At 42.7% G+C, this 23,785-nt stretch overlaps 2 protein-coding genes across 8 annotated transcripts in view; both read right to left on the bottom strand.

Annotated features, from left to right (window-relative positions):
- Nucleotides 1-1,163: 1,163 nt before the first annotated feature.
- Nucleotides 1,164-7,273, bottom strand: atg10 (ATG10 autophagy related 10 homolog (S. cerevisiae)). Of its 4 annotated transcripts, none has more exons than XM_060059796.1 (8): nucleotides 7,104-7,273; nucleotides 6,405-6,511; nucleotides 6,015-6,134; nucleotides 4,819-4,981; nucleotides 4,477-4,574; nucleotides 4,003-4,100; nucleotides 3,678-3,845; nucleotides 1,164-2,376 (listed from the first exon to the last, which is right to left on the bottom strand). In XM_060059796.1, exons 2-7 carry the CDS (start codon nucleotides 6,507-6,509, stop codon nucleotides 3,737-3,739), a joined length of 693 nt encoding a protein of 230 aa, XP_059915779.1. In that variant the 5' UTR covers nucleotides 6,510-6,511; nucleotides 7,104-7,273; the 3' UTR covers nucleotides 1,164-2,376; nucleotides 3,678-3,736. The 4 variants fall into 4 exon arrangements, with proteins under 4 accessions (XP_059915779.1, XP_059915782.1, XP_059915780.1 ...); XM_060059799.1 differs by having other exon boundaries at nucleotides 6,377-6,511; nucleotides 7,104-7,264; XM_060059797.1 differs by having other exon boundaries at nucleotides 1,164-2,341; nucleotides 3,679-3,845; nucleotides 7,104-7,264.
- Nucleotides 7,274-9,249: 1,976 nt separating this feature from the next.
- fam110b (family with sequence similarity 110 member B) overlaps nucleotides 9,250-23,785 on the bottom strand; it is a 35,090-nt gene continuing 20,554 nt past the window's right edge. For 2 of the 4 annotated variants that reach the window (XM_060059793.1, XM_060059792.1), the window contains 3 exons: nucleotides 15,512-16,137; nucleotides 14,419-14,831; nucleotides 9,250-14,088 (listed from right to left, as the gene is read on the bottom strand). In XM_060059793.1, the coding sequence (XP_059915776.1) occupies nucleotides 13,185-14,088; nucleotides 14,419-14,831; nucleotides 15,512-15,634 (1,440 nt within the window). In that variant the 5' untranslated portion in view covers nucleotides 15,635-16,137 and the 3' untranslated portion in view covers nucleotides 9,250-13,184. Of the gene's footprint in view, nucleotides 14,089-14,418; nucleotides 14,832-15,511; nucleotides 16,138-16,290; nucleotides 16,346-23,785 lie in introns of all 4 variants that reach the window. The other 2 variants (XM_060059795.1, XM_060059794.1) reach the window with 2 other exon arrangements.

Raw genomic sequence — 23,785 nt, 5'->3', positions numbered from 1 at the left:
CATACTTCGCTCTGTGAGGAACCTTCCTGAGCAAAAAATATGATTGACCGCAGCCTAAAAGTTTATTTGGGGAAGATTGACCGGCTACTAGGAAGGGCTCTGATCCCATCCATGGGGCTAGAGGACGGGATCAGAACTAAATTCATTAACCTTGGTAGTACACAGGCTACTAGTGGGGAAAACTATTTTCCAAGCCATGTAAGCCTATAGCTAAAACCTGAGTGAAGTAGGCCTAATTCAATGTAGAAGCAACTATACCCTGGGTGTGATGGCTTTTATAGTAAGAACTATTGAAAAGTGTTACATTCAATAGTTACACATGCACTAAAAAAGAGGTACACTACATTCAAATTAAAGGCATTTAAATAATAATCAAAATAAAGTGATAAAATAATTATTTTTGATGAGAATTTGTTTAACAGAAGCCCCATAATCGTACATTACGTTAAGGGCAATTAGCAGACACTTGTCTTTTATCCAAAGCGACAAAATAAGTACATTGGTCAGGAAAAAGGGATACAATAATATATTGCTGTCGGTAAGGTAAGGATGTTCATAGAACCAAGTAGCACGGACAATCACTAGGTTTACCCATTCCCTGTATACAACAAAGATATTTAGGATAATATGCTACACAACAAATTAATATTTTTAAGTTCCACAACGTACAATAAGTGTGTAAGAGGGTGTTTTTAGGAGAGTAAAGGAAGAGACGGGCAGCGGGGAAGAGAAGAGGCTATGCAGAGTCCAGGTGAACTTTGAGTAGAGTGGCCTTAGTGTGGCGAGTTACCTCAAATAATATAATCATGTTCCCGAGTTCTGAGAAGAAGGAGGTACCTGCTGATTGTAAGCAGTGATTGTTTCTCATTTTGGCAAATATATTTCATCATTCCATAAGAGATATATCTTCCTTATTTATTTATTTTTACATTCTTTATTTTTCTCCCTTTTTCTTTCACTTCCTAACTACACCCCAAAGGAGTCTTCAGAACAGATGAAGAGGGGAGGGAGGTGGAGCTGACTGGCCGGCCCAGAGGTACCATGGCAGTTTGACTGTGTGCATGGGAGGGGGGGTGGAGGCAGAGGTTATTGAAGGCACAGATGGGCAGCCTGCCATGGGACGGACGGACAAGGGAAGGAGAGGGGGGGTCTGAAAGAGAGGCTCTGATTCATCATTTAATGAAGAACAGGAAAACAAGCATTAAGGATATAAATTAATACAACAGCACAGAACTGTTCTGAAAACTATCCCATAATGACCACTACTAATGAGACTAGTCAGATGAAGGCAGTGAAATGTATTTCAGGCTACAGTAATTGTATCTGCAATTATTAAAATGCAATAACTAAGTTCTGTGACTGTTTAAATAACGCAGCATATGAATCCAACCTAACAGCTTCCTAAAATAAGCTATTGACAATTTTGAAATGGTGGAAATGAAGCGGAATGAAACCAGCGGAAATACATCTATGAATGGGTGACTAATGAGCTGATGTCTCTGGGACAATGGTTAGTGTGGTAGTTAATGTCCTTTAAGTAATACATTTTTGTAAAGAATGAATGCTGTTGCGAATGATTCTCTCAAACAGAGAAACAATGTTGTGACGGGCCGATGCTGAATCCAGGAATGCAGGCAGATTTAACAATAAGGTGTTTTTTTTACCAAAATACAAAAACGTGTAGTGGGAAATAATTAACAAAAAAAATAACAAGCTCAAAATAATTTAATGACAGGTGAATGAGGCTGAACATAAAACATACCAGCAGTCAATCAAGAATTGAAAATCTAACGTGACCTTTTCCGCCATATTTATCCTTTTATTATGAATAATATATGTAATCATTCGATTAATTATATTAAATATACATCCTTAAACATAATGGTCATTCCATTACTCCTCTGAGTAAAATGAATGGGCTCTCCCAATCAGTCCCATTGGCCACACCTGTATGTGGACCCAGCTGTGTGCTCTGGAGGCCAAGCCACTCATCACTCCATTAAACAAAGCAAGGCGCCGGCCAGCCTGTTGTTAGGGGCGACGCATCCTAATGAGGTGTCAGAGAGACACGCCAACAGCCACACATTAGGCCCACGTGCAGGAGAAAGGTGAAGAACAAATGACCAGCAGTGAAAGCAGTAATAGTCAACCAATAAATGATATGATGAACACATAACCATCGACCTAATGAACGATGAGGGCTTAGAGGGAGGGCACGGAGCCCAGTCCATGTCCCGTTCTGTCAGCTGAAGGTCTTCCTCCATCATTTGCTGGTGTCCCGTAGTGAGAGCCCGTCCACAGGTCAGGGTGTGGCGGTCAGCGCCACCTTGGTGCGTCTCCCCGCAGATAGTCAGAACCTGGTATCAGACCGAGAGTCTGACCAGAGCACAGGGGCATTGCATTTCTTTAAAAACATTTAATATAAATAATAAGGTAATCCTCGGCTAATAAGAAATATTAATAACGTTAACATTTGTAAAATAGATAATGGCATTTAAGTACAGATGTCTAACCTTCACCATTTATTTTTAAAGGGTTCCCCTTTTCACTTTTATTGGCCCTTCTCTACCCTTAACATTTTATGGATGGTTACAGGCATGCTTGTTAATGACTTATTTATTAAACACCTGCAATGGCACCACCTAATGGCTGATATTTGTTCAGCATTAGTTGGCTACGATTGACTGCAGGATGCAAGCTCATTTCTCACTGCTGACTTCCTGAATACTTAGGCCATAGTACAAAAACTAAGTGTATTTCTACACCTAGCACTTTCATGCAACTGAAACCACTTGTAAGGATTATGTGGTAAGGGTAGGATAGAGGCACTAAAAGGGTGTCCAATATTTCTAGAAATCAGCAACTAGATGGGTAGTTTGAGCGTGGTAGACTTCTGTTGTCTAGTACCATGCAATAACCAGGCACACATTTTCCATTAAAGTGTTTGAGATGGAAAAATACATTTTCACATTTCATTGGTGATGAACTAAACAAATGTAACTATCATAAATACTACCAACAAAGCTGGCTGGGTCTTTAATATTCCCCAATAACTTCAAATCTGCATAAAAAAAAAAAAATCTGACGTGAATTTTCATATTGAGACCAGTTAGAAATTTTTAAATAAACAGAACATCGCGGCATTAGGTAAAAGAGGTCAACACTACAGTATGTCTATATAACTATAATTCCCGGCCAGGGCCATCCATTGCCCTGGTTTGGCTCATTCTACCTGCTGCCCTGAATCCCTTCATCCCAACAGCCTTTGCTTTGCCTCTCTCAGAATATTTTTTCTCTTTTTTTTTGTAGATTGTTGAACCCCTATACACTGCAATTGGTCAACAATACCACATGAAGGATTGTCTTGTCTCACCGTGACTCGTGTCATTAAACAAACATGGCAGTGACTATATGTTACCCTGTCACGGTCACTGTCATCTGCAGTTCATACACCAATGTAGATGGTTTGAAAGGGGGGCGATGTCTTCCTGACATTTAGAATGAGGGTGCTACCCACTCCCCCCCCCCTTAGTGAGCTGTCCACCTCATTTAGAAGGGCAGTAGTACGGCCTTCAACCGACGTTCCCCACCATGAGGGTGGTCAGAAAACAGATGAGCACCACTATTTACACAAAGTGTCAATAGTATAGTAATAGATAGTATAGTATGTCAAGTACCTTCCTCTCCAGTCCTCATGAACTAGATCCATCAGGTCACTCCCAGGGGCCCTGTTCCTTCATTGAGGGCATAGAGCAGGCTGCAGCAGGGTGGAGTAGCTTAACGCCAGCTCCAGTCCTACCAGTGGGCCTACCACACTCAGCCACGTCACCACATAGTTCACCTTCCTGCAATGCCAACACACGTTAGAATGCACACACACACACACACACACACACACACACACACACACACACACACACACACACACACACACACACACACACACACACACACACACACACACACACACACACACACACACACACACACACACACACACACCTGTTTTCCGCCTCGGCTGCTCGGACCACAGGCCCCATGAACTCTTCTGTTTTACAGGGGTGCAGGACAAAGAAGGGCTGGCCCAGCATCGGGTGCTCCTGCCATTAAAATACCAACCAGCACATTAGTGGCAGCTGCTACGTGAACAAAATTGCAAAAGCCATCCATTCCAAATAAATAGAAATCTGTCACATTTTGTACAGTATGTGACCATGCTCTGAAATTATGTCACAATTGTTTAGCATTTGTAGGAGTTGGCATAGCATAACTTGAGAGGCCCCAAACAGGAAACCCACGCATGCGGAACAATACAAAGGGCCAAAGAGGTGTTCACAATATGATTTACCTATAAGGTTCTCTGTATAGGAAATAGGAATCGTTAAAAAAATTATTTCCAATTGACACAGATGTTATGCAGATGCCTTGAATACTCCGTCTTTGCAGTTTGTATTACGATGTGTATTATAGGGGTACCTGTTGAGTGATGGTGTTCCACGGACTCTGCTGTAGCCTCATCCTGGAGTTTCGACGGACTATGTCCCACACTTGTTCCAAACACAGGCTCCTGCCTTCTGAAGAGTTACACAGAGAACAGCCTTACTGGCAACGCACTCTTCTAAACATTTGATCTTTGTCAAACTATATGTGTACATACTCAAGTGCTTGACCCAAAACATTAGGAGTTTTTAGTACCGTAACATACATAACATACAACTAACTTTGCAAAAATGTCCGTGTGGAATGTGACAAGGTACAATGTTCACACAATCAGAAAGTGCTTCCTTCTGTGTAACACGTGGGCATCCGAACACCGACCTAAATCAAAGACTCTGAAGTAGAGCACCGGCACCCCGAAGCTGCAGCTGAACAGGACGTGGTACTCATGCTGGAGCACCACGCCGCTGGCGGCGGCCTGCACACACGCATCATCTCCTTCAAGATCACTTCGGACATCACTTGATACGTCTCCGGCAGATAGCTGTACAGAAATATTAAAGATTAAATAATTAGACTTTATTGTTTAGCCATCTCAAGGTGAGGGACAAATGGGTTCATAGTACTGCATACTGAGCTAAGGCTAAAGCTACAAAGCTAACAAAGACAGTAGACTGGGCACTTGGGCTGCACCATACTGGAAATAAATCGTATTGTGATGTCTTTCTGTGATACGTTTTGCTATATGACAAAAAGATTAAAAAGAAATGAATGATCATTTTTTATAATTGGGCTGATTTTGTAGCGTTATACACTCGTTATACAGAGCTTTACGGTGGCAAATTAAATTGGTAAATAAGTAAGTTTAGCTGCCTTTTATTGTGGCAACAATAAAAGGAATTCTCCACAACGTTTCTGTTTTTGTTAAAAGTCGTCTTTTCTGTAACCAAAATAATTCCATACAACTGTCATTGTTCTTTTTCTTTTTGCTGGCTAATATTGAGGTTTTGTTCTACGACTAGTGGGGGCTGTCTGTTACTGCTTTGGTTGTCTGATCATCAACCGATCAACATGATCAGTGATTGGTGGTTCGCTGTGCATGCAGAGCCTGCATGTCACTCCCTAGCAAAAAACTCTGTATCCAAGAACCCTTAAATCTGAGTAAAATATGTTTTATCAGACCAATTTCTCTTGTCAATAAGTCATTGTTATTTAAATAGGGTTAATACCCAAACATCAGGACGCCAATTTCTGATTGACTTTAAAAGAAAGGATGGGTGCCTGGGATGAGTCTTCTAGAAACATACATGGGGTCTCCTTAGAGACTGAACATGGGCTAGATAGGATATTTTCCTCCAAGTTTAATATTCTGAACGGGCTCGCGAATTTAACCAAATCACTGCAGGTCTTCCCCAAGGGCCGCGTGTAATAAACGGCGGTTCATTAAGATTCTCACACACACACACACACACACACACACACACACACACACACACACACACACACACACACACACACACACACACACACACACACACACACACACACACACACACACACACACGTAGAGAAAGCACCTTTTCTTCCAGAGTAGGGTATGGGTCTGCCTCCTCTGGGACCCCAGACTCAGCAGCATTGTTGCTGGTAATTGTGACAGATCTCAGGGATGTCTTCTTCAGGTAGCCTTCCTCAGAGTGCTAAACACAGAAACAATTTGCCCGTGTACTGTGTTTAGTGTTTTGACATTTTCTATAATTCATTCTGTAACACTTTTTTTTAGCAAATTAAACATACATTTTAGCTATTATATTATCATTTTTTTTCCAACTATGCAGACCTATCCAAAATTCAGCAAATGGTTGCAAAAGTCAACATGTACGGACTGGAAAAATATGAGGGGGCTTATTCCCTTATACCAATTGTAGGTAGCATTAAGTACTGATATTAGTGTCGTTCTTCCAATTGACCTGCCACTGCTCCCAGCTCCAGCCATCTCCCAGACTGTTGGAATGTTTCAGGAAGTGCTGACAGCATAGGCTGAAGTGTTTCTCGTCAAAGGAACAGCTACTCATCTCTGAAGTGAAGATATTTGATGGCAATGGGTTATGTGTGACATTCCCAAATTACAACAAACTTGTAATTGTAATATATGTAACATTCAAATTGAATTCAACGTTGTTCCTCTGATGGGCGAGTCCAGCAACGAAGTGTTGCTTTGAAAGCATCCTGGTTAAACATTCGTATTTTTTCAACTGATGATGGCAGTGTTGAGACACAACGGCCCAACCCCAATCCCATTACACTACCTTCCAGATGGGGTGACTAACAACTAACAATATGTGTTCATATGTTCTGCTGCTATCTGAAGTGAATAACATGAAAGGCGAATACAACAGAAAACACAGGCTTTTAAATAGTATTACAAATATTTGCATATTCTGTATGTGCACAAATAGCTTGTCCAAACCAACACACCTAGAAGGTTTGCAGTTGAAATACAGACTAGCATGACTTCCATCTGAGCAAGAAGCCAACCATCAATAGATAGGAATATTGACATTGTACAAAGTTAGATTTGGTCGCTGGACTCGCCCGATACACTGAACTAAACCCCCCTATTATGTTGAGGAAACAAGTTCACAGTTAATGTGCAAACCTAACTTTACCTCCTCTTTCAGATTATCAACCCATCTTTCAGCATGCAACCCCTTGATGAAGATAGAGGCTGAAGACGGTGGCTGAGGACTGCTGGAAACGTCTGGAGACAGTCCAGGCTGGTCGCTGATGTTCTTCTACTCCACAGCCCCGAGCCCTCGGCGCACTGCCGCCCCTGCTGGCCTGGAGGGCCAGGGGCAAAATGGGAAATGAAAAAATAATCTTTAAAATAAATCTATATTCCTTCTGTTCCAAAAATATATTTCATACATTTTTTTTAAATTGAAAAACAATTTATACCTACCATGACGATGACACACTTTATACTTTCCTACCTTTTGTACATAGTTTACTTCGACTATATGGCTATAAATTCAGTGTTGTCTGAAGAATAATTATCTGTTATTCTTTTATTGATGTAAAACTTGAGATTCGTAATTAAAACAGTTGCATCTGCAGGTCGAAAGATATAACATTTGGATTCATCTGCAAATATTAATAGTTTATCCAAATATTTTGATGATAGTGTATTTTCCAAAAAATTAAACAAAATTAAATTCAAATTCAAAATCAACAAGAGCTTAGAGTTCAGTTAGGGTACAATACTATAATGCCGCTTTTCCACTGCATGGTACCAGCTCGACACGACTCGACTCAGCTCGCATTTTTTGCGTTTCCACCGCGGTACCATGGTATCCGGTACCTGAAGTGGCTGCTTTTTCTAGTACCTACTCGGTCTAGGTTCCAAGCGAGCTGAGCCGATGCTAAAAGGTGACGTCGGCAGACGGCCGGCGACTGATTGGCCAGAGAGTGTGACGAAGTCACGAGAGCGACATGGCAACCATGCTGGTAACATCCATAGCAGCGCCGCAGCCAACATGTTCCACTTCTCCAACTTCTTCAACATGCCAGCTAATAATAGTAATGTGATCGATGTCCTCCATTGTTGTTATGTGGGTTTTGTCCATGTGTGCAGTGACGTATTTGTGTACGCGACGCAAACAACACATACGCAACCCACACATGGACAGAACCCACATAACAACAATGGAGGGCATCGATCGCATTACTATTATTAGCTGGCATGTTGAAGAAGTTGGAGAAGTGGAACATGTTGGCTGCGGCGCTGCTATGGATGTTACCAGCATGTCGCTCTCGTGACTTCGTCACACTCTCTGGCCAATCAGTCGCCGGCCGTCTGCCGACGTCACCTTTTAGCATCGGCTCAGCTCGCTTGGAACCTAGAGCGAGTAGGTACTAGAAAAAGCAGCCACTTCAGGTACCAGATACCATGGTACCGCGGTGGAAACGCAAAAAATGCGAGCTGAGTCGAGTCGTGTCGAGTCGTGTCGAGCTGGTACCATGCAGTGGAAAAGCGGCATAAGAATAAAAAAAATGCTTGGAAGCTCTAGGAAGGAGTGATGGTTGCATGGTTACGACCCAATCGTGATCATCTTTTAGTACTGCGTTGTGTAGTTATAATGATCTGTGATGTTGTCTATGAACCATCACGTTATAATGACATGTGATGTTGTCTATGGCAGAGACTGACAATAACACACGATTTGACTCGTGTTTTTCCTCACTTTGTCTTATTTTAGTAGCAGTGACAAAATTGTTGAGGATTGTGGATGATGAATGATTACATGGAAGAATATACAAGATATTTAACAACGTTGTGAACTATTGGGGCTTCACTACCGCTCTAGGTCACACTCTAGATATATTGAAATCTTTATTATTCATATTCTTCTTTCGCCCCTTTTTTGGTCTTTTAATACTTCTGCGTAATTTATTCACTTTGGTTTTGTTGCACTGCTTTTCGGTTTTCCTCAAATGACAATCCCATGCGCAGAGAAATGACAGAAGACGTGATCAGAGAAATGACAGATGACGTCATCAGAGAAATGATATCATCAGAGAAATGACAGATGACGTGATCAGAGAAATGACAGATGACGTCATCAGAGAAATGACATCATCAGAGAAATGACAGATGACGTGATCAGAGAAATGACAGATGACGTCATCAGAGAACCCGACCCAAGCCCATTGGATGCTCATCCCCTATGGCCACAGTGACGGGCACAAGTCATTACTGCTCGATTACATAACATCCCTTATATCTACCACACTCAGAATGTAGTAATGATAATGTTTAAGGAACTAAACATAGACACACTTTTATTTGATTAAAGCAAATGTAAAGTGATTCCAAGGTGAGAAACAATCAGGAATATCTTCAGAAGGACTGTGTCTGATTTGACAGCTACGTAACAAAGACGAGGACCCCATGTATTCACTTGTTGATACTCTTTCATTACACAAACCTCAAGACAAAAAAGCAATAACAAAAGTCAGAAATCATACTCTTTTTTTTCTTACAGCATTTACACGTTAAAAAACAAAGCAAGTACCACAGAAGAAATGCATCTGTAAAAAAACAAACACATCGATGACAAGATTGAACCAAACGCAAGGTGATGGATTGACAATTGTCATTAGAATCACAACAGAGTGAGACATTGGTGCCCTAGAGGGACTGGGCCAGAGCCTTGGTACAAGATAAGCATTAAAGACAGACAGGAGTCCCTTTCCAAGTGTGTTTGCTTAAGGGAATTATATAGTGTGTTAGTGCTGACCAACACGCTGCAAAGCACACTAGAGGGAATCAGAGCTCACCTCAGTTGGACGTTGTTCTATCTAGACAACCGGTACCATCAATTCCTGCATACCTGGAGAATCCATAACAACAATCCACATTCATTCAGACTGCTGTGCTGATCACAATACTCAACTCTTGGTCCTAATCAGTTATCAATCGTCATTGAGATGTGCACTCTGAATATTTCAAACCGTGTCATGACCTTTCCCCTTGTCTTGTGGTCTCATGTAGCTCTTGTAGCTCAACACTGCTGTCATCGTCACAATTTAATGCGTGGGGGAAATTCATTGGCCCTGGTGGACTGGTTTCTACAAGATAGTCTTGAACTTCACACTCCGCTTAGGGCCTAGATACACTTGGTGACAGACCTGCCATCAGCACCTGGAATTGACACAAAACTTGTGTGCACGGGTCATAGTTTAAATCATGTAGCTATTGTAGTTATATTTCCACATTAGGCCTGAATTTCTATCACAATACTATAAACTCCAATTAGATCACAGCTTGGGCAGAATCTGATTTGGATATCCTGATCAGATAGATTAGTTCATTATATTGACAAGGGTAACGGATGCCTAAGCTCGCTAGGCTAACCCTGGAGGAGATCTAACCCTGGTCTGCTGCAAGGTTTAACCCGCACAATACTTCAGAATGTTACCAGACCTTGTTGACATTTGTTGCCTTCTTGTTTAAAATGCACACATATTACCATCTTCCTCTGAAATATGAAAGTTAAAACGTTCACACATTGATATCCAACCCAGCAGGGAGGTTTCTGGTTGGACACTGCTAAATTCCAGCCTAGTTTTGTCATACAGAATGCTTGGTGAATTGGGTGATAACTAAGCTGTTACTTGTTTTGCAGGGCTAGACTGGGGCTAAAGTCATTGTTACCTGTGTACTCTATGATCACACAAACCTGGTCAATGCTTAAACATTACTGAGACGACAGGTGATATAGATGATAAGTCAAATTGAGGCAATAGCGAGGACCACAGGGAGAACATGGGCACCATAGACAGCAGCAGGCTCCCACAGCCCTGTAGAGGTTTCAGTGTGTAGGGATGTGTGTTATCGACTTCCATCACATATTTATTGTAGTTGATTCAAGAGCTGTGAGTTTATTAGAACTAAGGACAGGGGAGACATCGCAACTACATATGGCTTTTGGCCCTTCTGATATGTTGCCACCAAAGTGACATCCACAAAAAAGTGTCAAGGTTTGTACTTTATGCAATGTTGAAACTGTAGCTGGTTTAGAAAAGCTCAGGGCATTCATCATGACAAGAGATGCTGGGGTTTACTGCTGGTACTGTGGTGGTGTATGTGTCTCAGAGACTAACTTAGAGATAAAAGTGTGGAGGTAGCTTTTTCCAAATGTAATGAGTATGTACAGGTTTGTATTCAATAATTTCCTAAAAAGCAAAACATGTTTAACCTACATAACAAACACATTAACAGCCCTGATCCATAAGAATGGTGGTGCATTGGGGAGCCATTGAATGCATGGCTCTGGAACAGCTCAGCACTGTAGCTCAAATAATGAGGCATATGTGGTTGGGGAGAAATGCACTGCAGTTGTTATACCAGCTGCAAGAAACATATTTCTAGCTATGCCTTTAATGTTTGCCACAAGGTTGACCTTTGACGTTAATGATACGGTAATTCTCTTGCCAATCTGCCCCCATCTCAGCCATTCTTGTGATCTCTCACCTGTTACTCATAATTAATATAAATGAACACAATATGGTCTCTAGGATCTAGGATCCATCATTTTGGACAATGTGGCATTTTTCATTCCAAATTATTAACTTTTATGTTTCTAAATTAACCAATGTGATACGACGACCTAAATTCTAGGCCTTTTTTTGTATTTCAAACATTATTTGTCAGTCATGTGAAATGTATGCACAATGGCAGACACATAATCATAGGAAAATAATAAAACTAATTTTATCAGGCTCTTAAGAATACAACACAAGAAATAATGTCAGGAGGAACAAGGCAAGCTATAGTTTAACGCAGCATAATGAAAGTAAACTAGTTCAGAATTAAGCTTGAAAGTGCGTGAAATTATAAATTGTTAATAAATTGTGCATTATAACACACCTGTAGCCAAATGATTCCAGTCCAACATTTTGATGTTTCCCCAAATTACAGAAGTCTTTTCTACTATCTCTGCCTTCTGAAAGATAAACACTCTGTCATGCTGCTTGTTTCCAAATTTTTTAAAGGGAAACATAGGGAGGGAAGACTCATTCTGGCCCATATTGTAAGTAATGTTGACTTGAAAATTCAAAAAGGACATTTGAGTCTTACCCCAAGTAGCCTCATTGCCATCCTTGACAACATGCATAAAGGGGCTAACCTTTACCTTTCGCATATCGTGATCAATGATCCACTATTATCATTAGCATTGGGACTAACTGTTCCCAAATCAATATTTTCCCCTTGGATAAATAGAGAAATCTGAATGCAACACACCAAAATAATCCCCCAAAACGTAATTTCAAAATCTACTTTCCTTGTTGCTACATTACTTTTGGCCTATATCTCTAAATAGTGAACATTGATTTTGGATTTATGTCATTGTTTCAAGTGGGCCTTTTCGTTAAAAGTGAACTGGATAATGAAAGGCAAACTTGTTGCCTCGTACAGAGTTGGTTATGTAATTTTGGCAACCCTAACACATACAGCAATGTGATTATTCTGCAAAATTCTACTAGCACACCACCGCCACCTGCCTGTCAAATTGGAGTTGTCTGATGGAATTGTGATCGTCAAGTCTAACAAGTGTTCATTAGCAGGGTCGCTCAAGTGTTGCAACACTACTCAGATAATTCAGCAAGTTATACAGATTGAAGTCCGTCATAACTTTGAATAGATGTGAAGAGTGTTATTTTCTTCTCAGGGTAATCGATGGTTGGAAGAATGTTCTCAGCTAAATAATCCCTCTGTTTGGTGACCAAGTGACTGCCCCGTAGTCTATCAGCATTGGTTAAGCAACAGGAATCAGAGATTTATTCAAAGGAACAACCCAACTGCCTTTGTGCACGGCAGATTTTGTGTCCATCAAGAAACGTCCATTGTAATACAAATGAGTGCGTTCTTTAGTGGATCTGTGTATGTAACCAAGCTGTCATTCTGCTAGTTTATATCTACTTCTCATGCTTCCTCTTTTATTTCATGGTTTGGTAGTACTGTGGTCTGTCGAGCTCTATATATGCTGTCTGTCTGTACATGTACTGTCTGCACAGATGCTTTTATTCACATCCACACAAAGAACATGGACCACCTGCTTTGATGCACATTTCTCAATGTTACCATTAGCCTCAATTCAACTGGCGGCCACTCCCAGGTCTCTGACTCTCCTCCCATGACTTGTTCTTCAGACACAAAGAAAACAGTCTGCTTCGTGTTCCCCTTCTCAGACATGAGAGACCTTCTGCGTCTCTCGTGCCTGTTTGATGCTGTAAAGCCACTTGATGACCCTGGCGTTGCGCTCCACAGCCGAGATCCCGTAAGGCACTCGCTCCCCCGCCTCCTCCTCCTCCGCCTCGCCCTCCTCTGCGTCCGACAGCCCCTCGTGGGATGACCGCCGCTCGCAGTCCGACGAGATCATGGAGGCCGAGCGGAAGTTGAGGCTGACGATGTCGGAGTTGGCCCTGGTGAAGCTCTCCGGCCCGCCGGCCTCCAGCTCCTCGGGGTCCAGCCCGCAGTAGTTGAAGAAGCGCTCCACGTCGGCGCCGGCCCGGGCATAGCGGTCCGACAGGTCCGACTTGGAGCGGTGCAGCGTCGGGCGGCGGGCCACTGAGCAGCCCAGCTCCAGGTTTGGGTCGCTGGACGCGTTGGAGGGGTCGCCTCGCTCGCAAGTCAGGGACAGAGGGGGTGTCGCCGCGTCACAGGGGGCGGGGGACTGGCTCTGCCGGTAGGAGGGCAGAGAAAGAGACAACGCAGGAGGCGGCAGCGAGGCGGGGTGGGGCTTGGGGGGAAGGGGAGGTGCGGAGGAGCTGCCGGAGCGGGCGGTGCGGAGCGGCTTGCCGTTGCACAGCCGCAGGAGGTCCGAGGACGAGTGGGAGGTCAGCAGGGGAGGCAGCGGAGAGTGGGAGCGCTCGGAGCGCCGTCCTCCTCCTATGCCTCTCTCGTCCAGAACCTGTCTGCTGAGGTTGAGGTTCCCTCCCTGCTGAGGGCTGCGACGCCCACTGCTATGGCCTGGAGGGACTTTAAGGGAGTGGGAGAAGGAGCGGAGGGAGTGAGAGGTGCTGGGGCTGGGCACTGTTTCCAGTGGATGCTCATTGAGGGTCATGGTGGACCGGTATGTCAATGGCATCCTGGAAATGGAGATAAAAGGCATAATTAGATGCAATATGAAGAACAGGTAGAGGAAAGCGACCAAAGAGCAACCACCACACATGTAGATTTGGTTCTACCAGAGATTTCGTCAAAACCACCTCCGGAGGTAGTGTACACTATATTCAATGTCAAACAATGGCGTAGTCTGCATTTGTTTAATTCTAGTCTGGGATGTTGACGTGTTTGTTTGGCCGTCAACAACAATCCCGAGCCCCCTAGGAAAAGTAGTTGCCCACACCTGGCTTAGATGTAACGTTATTATTGCTTTCAGATTTGTCGTTGTTGTCAGGTTTGTTCTGAGCATTTACCTGGATGGATTACAGCTCCTGGCCCCTCCTCCTGATGACCTCAGCATCACAGCACTTTTGGCCCCTCCCCCTGGACCCTCAGATCCGGCCCCCGGGGAGGAGGAGGAGTTCAGGAGGTTCTTCAGCATCTCCAGGTTCAGGTTCTCCCGCTTGCAGATTTCCCCGCTAGAAGTGGCACAGGAGTCCGCCTTGGCGTTGTTATTAGAGGCTTTGAATGTCATCCCGCCTCCATTCCCAACTCCTCCCACAGAGCCTCTTTTGCCAAGCTGGGCGGGGCAAATGAGGGGCTTGGCCAGAATGGGCGGTTTGATTGGCTCCTGCTTGGCATTGATGACTTCATGACTCTTCACATACTTAGCCTTGTCAGCTTCCAGTCTCTCCACTGCACTCAGGCGCTTTGGGTTCGGCTCGACCTGAATACAATTAGATTTGTTTCAGAAATGAAATGTTAAGTTATGTTTAGGAACTTATTAATTCATTAATCTCTTCTATTAGAAAAGAGTCTTTCTGAAATTGAAATGAATGAATGTACCCAACCACCAGATATGAATTGAACTAAAAGCTAACATGAGTATGAACAATACGTTTTCCCTTTGACTGATTGAGTTCAAACAACCAAATCTCTTTGAGTCCTCCATTGAACCGAAAATGAAGAATGTACAAATCCCTGTGACAGTTCTTTAAATCCCCCTGTTCTCACCCTCCTCCCAGCCAGCCCTCTGTCTCTCACTGTTCTGAGTGGATCAGAGAGGGGATGAATCGAGGGAGTAGTTGTTGGGGTTTCCTGCAAGAGCCCTCAACTTCGTGCCATGGCTTTATGGTATATTTGGGACAAAGGACTTGAGAACTGCACATTGATTTGAATAATCAACAATCAGGTCAAACATGCATGTGTTTGAATTTCAGTTTGACTACTTGACTAAAATAAGCCCATTATAAACAGGCTTCCCCTCTCACTGATCAATGTTTATGATTTATGATAGTTACAAAGACTTACAAATATTAAACTCAAAATACAAACGCTACACACATACATTTGCCTTTGCAAAGCAACAAGCTTTATAAACAGCACATGCCACCAGAAGACCCCTACCTGTCTCCGGAAGTAGTCAGGGCCTTTGTTGAGGATCCGGAGGGGCACCGCGGAGCTGAAGGGCGCGGGCGGCCCGGGGGCCTTGCTATCTGCCAGGGCTGGAGCCAGCGCCTCCGTCTGCATGGCGACAACGTGGCTGCGGGAGGTGGCCGTAGTGGCAGCAGGTGCGGGGGGGCCAACAGAGGGTGAGGGTACCAGGGGACCCGCCCAACATCAAGACACAAGGTGGGCGGGGTGTTGTGGGGGAGAACAGTGAAGGGGAGAGATGGCGAGAGATGGAGGGGGGCCTAAAGGTAACAAACCCCTGCTGGGCTCTGCATGGCGGCAATCCCCGGGGGTGGTCCCTATCGCTGGCTCTACACCTGGCCTCAGGTTGGCTGTGTCTGGGTAATAAACCTCAACTCTGACACCAAAAACACTTGCCAAAAATCCACAGCTTTTATGAATTTACTCTCCCCAAGAACAACAGAAAGGGGGGGCATGCATGAGTAGTAAAAACTTGAGAAAGCCGGAAAGCGATAGCTTAAATAATTACATGCAAGTGGGGGAAACATGAAAGAAGATGAGAAGCGTGGTCAGAGTGATGAATGTTAGGTCACCGCCATCCCCTCAGTTGGCCAAACAACCTAAAGAACAAAGAAACAACAAACCAACCTCAGCCAATGTGGACGACATCACGCAACTAGAAACACAAGGAACAGCCGGATAAACCCTCCAAACACACCAACACAAGGAAACATGTGAGCGGACAACCGGAGCTACGTATTCATTATATTTACCATTCAAACCAAGTGAACATCCAGAATTACTGTCCTCATGGCACAACATTGCAACCTAAAGGAAATCCAAACACCAATGTTTAAGCTTGACCACGACAACTATCAACACAAAGAAATGCTGCTGTCACACTACTGGGAGAGAGTTTTCATTGAACACACATCTAAATCCCAATATATATATATATATATATATATATATATATTTAAAGGGGACATATTATGAAAACAAATTTTCCTGGGATTCGGGGTGTTGTTTTTGGTCTCTGGTGCTCCCACACGCATACAAACTTTGAAAAGAGTCTGTATATGATTTCTTGAGTGAGATATGCATTTCTGAAAGTACCCCGACTACAGTTACCAAACGAGCGAGTCAGTTTTGGCACCCCCTCCTATGTAAGAAGGGGGCACAGTTGAATATTACCTCCCACTTCCCCACCCCCCTCCAATAAGAGTATAGCTAAGATTTTGTGGACCAGCGGACGTGCGCTGGGCGGAGATGTTCGTGCATTTCAGAAGCAGGGAGATTCCATACAAAAATAGATGTCTAATTTGTCAGTTTGCCATGTGACTGCCTGGCAGGGAGTCCGGCAGAGCTGCCGGACTGCTGCCAAAGCTCTGGCGAAAGCTCAGTCCGGCAGCTCTGGCGGGTGAGCTTCGGCGGCAGTCCGGCAGCTCTGGCGGGGGGAGCTCAGCGGCAGTCCGGCAACTCCGGCGGAGAAAGGGATTGTACTCCCGGAGCTGGGATGCCGGGCTGCTGAGAAAGGGAGTACAATCCCTTTCTCCTCCATGTCGCGGTTCAACATGGACTTCAGAGAGTCAAGGCCAAAGTTTCTTTCCCCCAATTCTTCTCAACCATCGCCGAGATTACCCCCACTACGAGTCTTTACTTGTTGTGGAAGTACAAGAGACGTCAGATGCAGTCTTTATTATTCATAATATCAGCCGCTAGCTTTTGGTCGTGATATTAGATATAATATTATATAAATACCTATATATTATATTTAAGCAATAGATCACGACAGGCTGTGGTATGTGCTCATTATATCACTGTTAAGGGGCGTTGTCTGGCCCCGACGCGCAGGGCCGGCGACCCCCTTCACAGTGGTATAATGAGCACATACCACTGACTGAAGTGATCTATAGCTTTTATACAACGGTTACTATTATGGCGAAACGAAAGTCATAGACACACTACATTTAAAAAGAAACCAAGAAAGTCAAAGTAGCCGTTTTATTAAAGAATACAAAAAAGTAGTCCCTCCTGGCTGCCTTCAAAATGCACGACGGTCGCTATGCAACACACTTTAGCGTCCCTCCGAGAGAAGGCTCGGCTAGAGCGGTTCGCCGGCAATTTATCCAATGGAGCAGTTCACTCGCCGTGTGCCTAAGCTTTCGTTAGTCTCTCCATTGCCTTGCTCACTCCCGGAGTAACAACATTTACACCCTCTCCACCATCATCCAACATATGTTTTACTTTGTAACTGTTTCTACTTCCAGGCGCGGAGTGATATGCAAACTTTCACAAAATGATCAGGCGTCATAGCAGTTATGTATACGCTCATTATACAACAGTTAGGAGCCAATCAGATCGCTGGATTTAGGCCCCCCGTTGTATAATATTATATAATATTATATAGATATAGAGCTCCAGGAGTGCGCAAACAGAAACAATCACTTCTCCCTCATGCTGTGGTTCACTCTGACAGCTCATTGGTCAATGGGCAGCAGCTCATTTGCATTAAAGCTACAGACACCAGAAACAGCGCAATCTGAAGGGACTGAAACAGAGGCGAGATTCTTTTCCTAAAAGCTATTTCTAGCAAGGAGTTCTTTCCAGCAGTTTTCTGGAACTCAAATACTCTGTTTACTTGTTGGGAAACACCAAAATATGTTCCTTTAAAAATATATCTATATCATTATTACTGTTTACTATGGTAAATGACCAGTATAAATGATACAAATGGGGGGGGGGGGGGGGGGGGGCAATGCTTCTGAGAAAGTAGCAAGCAGTGGCACTGTTCTGTACCTTCAAATTGTAATAGTGTAATCATCATTCGACGCGACTCAAATTCTCGCAGTCAAACAGAAATAAAGTATAGTCATATGCATTATAATAGCACATGATAGAATTCCTTTAAACAATCAGAGAACAAATTACCTCATTGGTCAGAAATGGATCGGGAGCAGTCGAAAAGCTGAATTGTCTGATAGCACAGACACCAACAGACCTTCTTCATTTCACACATTAATACCTGATGAAAGACATTAAGTATTAGTGCGAGAAATGTAAGAAGATCTTCAGATCTTAAATTTCTAACTCCCATTCAACTCAAATGATAGCTCTTAGATCATATAGTTAGGCTATAGAAGCAACAGCACATTCTCTCTGCAGCCTACATCATGAAGGTAGGCTTTTATAGGCCATTAACCATGGGTAAGAGTAAATTATACTAATTATTAATTATATGTTGGCTCTAATGAGAAATATATGCCTACAACTAAAAACATTGATTGGTGGACGCTCTGCAATGGTAAAACAATAATAATCCAGTCTCTAAAACAAGCTGTGCTTCGATCCAGTACTGAAGCGATCTTAAACCGGGAGCTAACAGGACATCCGTGGTCCGAGACTAGCAGTCAACTGAAAACTGAAAGGCAGAAACATGGCGTTAAAGTGGGCCGATACCTGGGCTGCAGCAGGTATCACTGCTAGACCCGGAAGACCTGGAACGCTGAGTCAGCCTTTCGCTCCTTGCATAAGACCACTTTAATGCACTTTGTGAGCTTTGAGGACATTGGCGTACACTAAAATCACACATCAAAACGGGCAGGGATTACGTACAGGTGCGGGTGGAATTATGTTGGTTGTCTAAATTGAATGGTGCTGCATTTGTTCTCTGCTCTGAAGCGCTTCCTTCACATAATTGTAATAATCAAACACTTCTACGCTCTCCTTATTGATGGGTTTTATCATGGTGGGATGTGAATAACTTGCGACAGTGTCTCCACAGAGATGGGCCACTTTATGATTACATAGATATTAGAGCCTGACCAACATACTGTATGTCGGTTGGCCAATATTATCGGCCAATAATGGCCCTCAAAATGATGTTTAAATGGGTTTACTAATTCGAACAAACAATTAACTATCTTCCCTGGAAATATAGTGGGGTTATCTTGATTATTAAGGAAGTTACTGTACATGCAAGTTTGTGAAAAAAAAAATAGAGTTTTTGGATACAAAGCCTGATATCAAAAGTGCTGTAGCTTCCTGCTCTTTCCAGGTTAGGATGTTTATACTTTTTGTGCTCATATACCTACTGTAGCCAGAGCTAACAAAACCAGGGTGGATGCAAGCCAATTAATTTTACCATAAAGCTGGAGCGATATCCTGCTCTTTCTTTTTTAGGTTTCCATGTTGTAGCAGCTAAGTTTGGGACTCGGTACTTAAAAATCCTTTAATGTACTGGTCTGCAATACAAAATGAAGTAAGCCAGGGGTCTAGCAAAGGGAACCAGAAGAACAATTCCCATTTGTGGGCTCATTTGAAGAACAAACATAATGATGCCAATGAAGAGGCACAGGGGCCCAGTGAGGGACCGTTAGAACACAGCACCCTACCTTGCAACAAGCATTTGACCATGTAACCAAATGAGGTCCATCAGATCCAACGGCAAACACCTAGACTAAACAGGGATGGAGATGATACACACACAGACATCCAAACTGTTTCTTTGGTGGAAGGTGATGGGTTCAACCGGCTCCTGGCGACTGCAGAGCCGAGATTCACGCTGAAGACAGAGAGGTTTTATCGCACATTGTAAAGGAAGTCAAAGTATCTAAAAAGTATCATCAAACATCGTTGGGCATAAGATATATCTTTGTTCATGATGTCCGTGATTCTGTCAACTGTCCTGTTTAATGCTTCATAGGCTTTGAGTATGAACTAGGGCTGTGCGGTATGATGATATATATCGGGGAACGAGGGAAAATTCTATATTAATAGATATTTCCCTCTTTCGTTCCTATCGATGTTTTACTTTACGGCAGTATTTTACGTCACTCTGACTCTGCTTTACATTCACTAGTGGTGCGGGAAACAAAGCGGACGTCTGCAACCGTCGGAGGAAGAACAAGAGTCAAGCGATAAAATCTAAATTCAAGGGAAGTGAGAAACTAAAACAAATCTCAAACGAGTTGATGTCCTTGTCCGAGGAAGGGTTAGGATAAGTCTAATCCCACAGCGTGTGGCGCCTTTCATAAAACATTGCTCATTATAACGATAGCGTGACGACAATAAAAAAGTAGCGCAAAGTTGCAATGGGTCGTAACACGCCTCCCTTCCTAGAATGCTCAGCCCAATTCTGATTTTTTTTTATCACATAATGTTTGAATCCCAACTAAGACCTTGGATTGGACATCTTTTAAAAAATGTGTTACCTAATGGTGGGCAAACCTAAAGAAGCCTGTGGTGATCTTGCCTGTCTTTTGTTTCCTTGGGTGGCAAAGAGGATCCTCTTCGACTAATCTGATTGGGGCAGCCATCTGGTGAAGCCCATATGCCTCCACCTTGAATGACCATCCCTATAATAACAGTATACTGAATGTACCTAACGTGATAAAAAGATAGCTAAGGATGGCAGGGAACACTACTCAGCCGTTGATTCTACTGCTCTACGACAATCCCTCCACATCCACTCAAAATATGTCAGAAACCAATAGATAGAGATTGCGATGTATTGTAAACAAAACCATCTGAACAGCTCCACTAGCGGAACACAGGTCCAACATTTTGTGTGATTCAAACATGGACGATCCACTAAGCCTCTTCTGTCCCATGGTTTAATCTTCTTCAGCTCAGTGAATGAACTTGCTAAATATAAATATTAAGGGTGTTCTATAACCATCATCCGACTACTTGCACCTTTTTGGTTTTCTACTTTTATGCCACTGACCCAAATCTCTTTGGACACAGACTTGAAAAGCCCTGGTCTTGGACTCAACAAAAGGGTTAGTGAATAAGTGAAAAGTGGGGAATTCCCAGGTGTCAAAAGTATTCACATTCATTACTCAAGTAGAAGTATAGTATAGATACTAGTGTTTAAAAATACTTCTGTTGAAGTATCAACTCAAGCTTTTTACTTTAGTAAAAGTATAAAAGTACTGGTTTCAAAACTACTTAAAGTATGAAAGTAAAAGTAATGCAAGGGGGAAAAAACGCCATTAAGGACAAAAGCTTAGGCTGTGCCACAGGGGTCTATAGAAATACAATCAGCTTATTCGCCAAGTATGCTCACACATACAATGAATTTGGAATCAAGGAATTCTGCATTTATCCCATCCGTGAATTAGTGACACACACAGCACACCTCTATAGCACACTGCCCCGCTTCCCCAATTTTTTTTTCTAAAGGCCATCTAATACATTTATGTATCCAAGCTAGCTGCAGGAATTTTAGATGTAACGAGTAAGAACTGAATTGTTTTTGCATCCAACCATTTCAAAAAATTCTTCCAGGTACAGCCAGGGATGTAGAATGGTTGGCTGGTCTTCTTGGCTACCAACCTCCTCACTGGTGCTTGGTTCGGACATTTCGCTCGTCTACGTCTGCTATTTTGTAGCTGGAACGTGGCGCGATTTATGTCATGTCAGAGAATGTAGATGGGCTCTGGTCATGCGCAGGTGCCATGGATCGCGTATAAACCAATAGGGTGTCAGAATGGTATATGTTTCTATTCTCATCCAACCAATCAAATTCACTCTATCCGATGCCTGAATTATCTGGATAGGTTTTTTTGTTTGTTTTTTCGGCTGAATAAAAACAAGCCGAAATTAAATAGGAGTAACAATGCCATCTTTAAGAAGTAAGGATTAGAAAGTACAGATAAGTGCGTGAAAATGTAAGAAGTAGAAGTAAAAAGTAGGATGAAAAATAATTACTCCAGTAAAGTATAGATACCCCAAATTTCTACTTAAGTAAGGTAACAAAGTATTTATACTTGATTACTTGACACCTCTAGGAATTCCCCATTATTCACGGAGCCTGAGGTGAAAAACTGTTAGTATATTCTACACATGAACACTCCAAAAATAAACAAGATAACAATTTTTGCCCTGATTTATTTGTTTTTGGAGTGTTCACGTGTAGTATATTCTGCGATGAAAACAATATCCAGAGTTTGAGAGGTTCACGTGTAGCATATACTAAAGATGTATATCAACCACTTTGCCTAAGCCAATTGGCCAGTGTAACAAAGCAATGGCGATACAATGTTTATTAGAAGTGAACTCAGGCTACCCTTTAAGCATGTGCATGTTGCAGAAAACCAGCAACAGCGACCCCTGATGTCACACTTTATGATGGGTAACAGAATACGGTGTAACACCGGTTACAGAAATATTGTCTGACATAGTACATTTGGCGTAATAAAAGTCGGGGACCTCTGCTTTCGCTGGCTCGATTTCTCATCTGGCGGGCTAATAAAAATAATAAGGAACACAATGAGCTTAAATGAACTGAAATAAAAAAAATAAAACCTTTTAGACAAACATGTCGAAATAATGCTTAGTCAATCAAATCAATGTTAGATTCCCCTTCAAGTGGACCACTGGTTTGGGGTAACACTAGACAGGTCTCCACACTAACTTTTTTCACTAGGAGCACTGTGGCCCCTAACTGAACATTATAGGGGCACATCCAGAAATTGTATAGCCTGGTCCTACCAGACTCTCGTACTTTTTTCATTTGCACCGAGTCTGGACATAGTCAATAGAGTGGCGAAGTCACACCCCTTCCGGTAGAGCCCATGGGACCATTGAGATCGAAAAATATGAATGGGTTTCAATGGAGAGAATGTTATTATTTTCTGATCCCAGTCTTTATATGCCCTGGATTACACATATGTTGTTTGTGGATTTAAATGATAATTTTTCATGCATAGAAAACTAAAAATGTATGTGAAGAAGTTTGATAATGTTTTGTGTGAGGCCGCTTTGTGAACTACAGCTCCTTGCTGCTCTCGACGCAAATGATATACGTCACCACCCACACTTGGAATCGGAAGAGGTGAAAACCATTATAAGTCGGGGCATGTGGAGAGTTTCAGTTATGCCGGGGAGATTGTCGGTCTTGTCCACGCCAGTCCCAGGGAGCGTGATGTCACATACGAGACGTGTGGTCTTTCTCATTGTGTTTTCTCTAACAGTCAAACTCTTGACATGAAAAATTTCATTTAAATCCACAAACAACATATGTTATCCAAGGCATATAAAGACTGGGACCAGAAAATAATTACTTTCACCCCATTGAAACTAGGGATGGGCGATATGGCCTAAAATCCATATTGCGACATACATTGCAACCTATTGCGATAACGATATATATCACGATATATAAATCATAATGTAACCATTTCAGAGCAGGTTACATAGACAAAAGAAAGAAACTTAGTATGTCGTTTTGAGAACATTTATTGTGCAAAAGTGTAATCATAC

This window comes from Gadus macrocephalus, chromosome 8, assembly GCF_031168955.1.
Source record: "Gadus macrocephalus chromosome 8, ASM3116895v1".
In the NCBI taxonomy this organism is placed as follows: domain Eukaryota; kingdom Metazoa; phylum Chordata; class Actinopteri; order Gadiformes; family Gadidae; genus Gadus; species Gadus macrocephalus.
This window is presented reverse-complemented; position numbering and strand designations above follow the sequence as displayed.

Bases quoted from the DNA above. Each gene is read 5' to 3' on its own strand.
- atg10 (XM_060059796.1), bottom strand. From the start codon at position 6,509: ATGAGTAGCTGTTCCTTTGACGAGAAACACTTCAGCCTATGCTGTCAG. The intron at 4,982-6,014 runs GTGCTTTCTCTA...ATTTCTGTACAG, and splicing joins ACCCTACTCTGGAAGAAAAG to CTATCTGCCGGAGACGTATC. The intron at 4,575-4,818 runs GTCGGTGTTCGG...GTAACTCTTCAG, and splicing joins CTTCAGAGTCTTTGATTTAG to AAGGCAGGAGCCTGTGTTTG.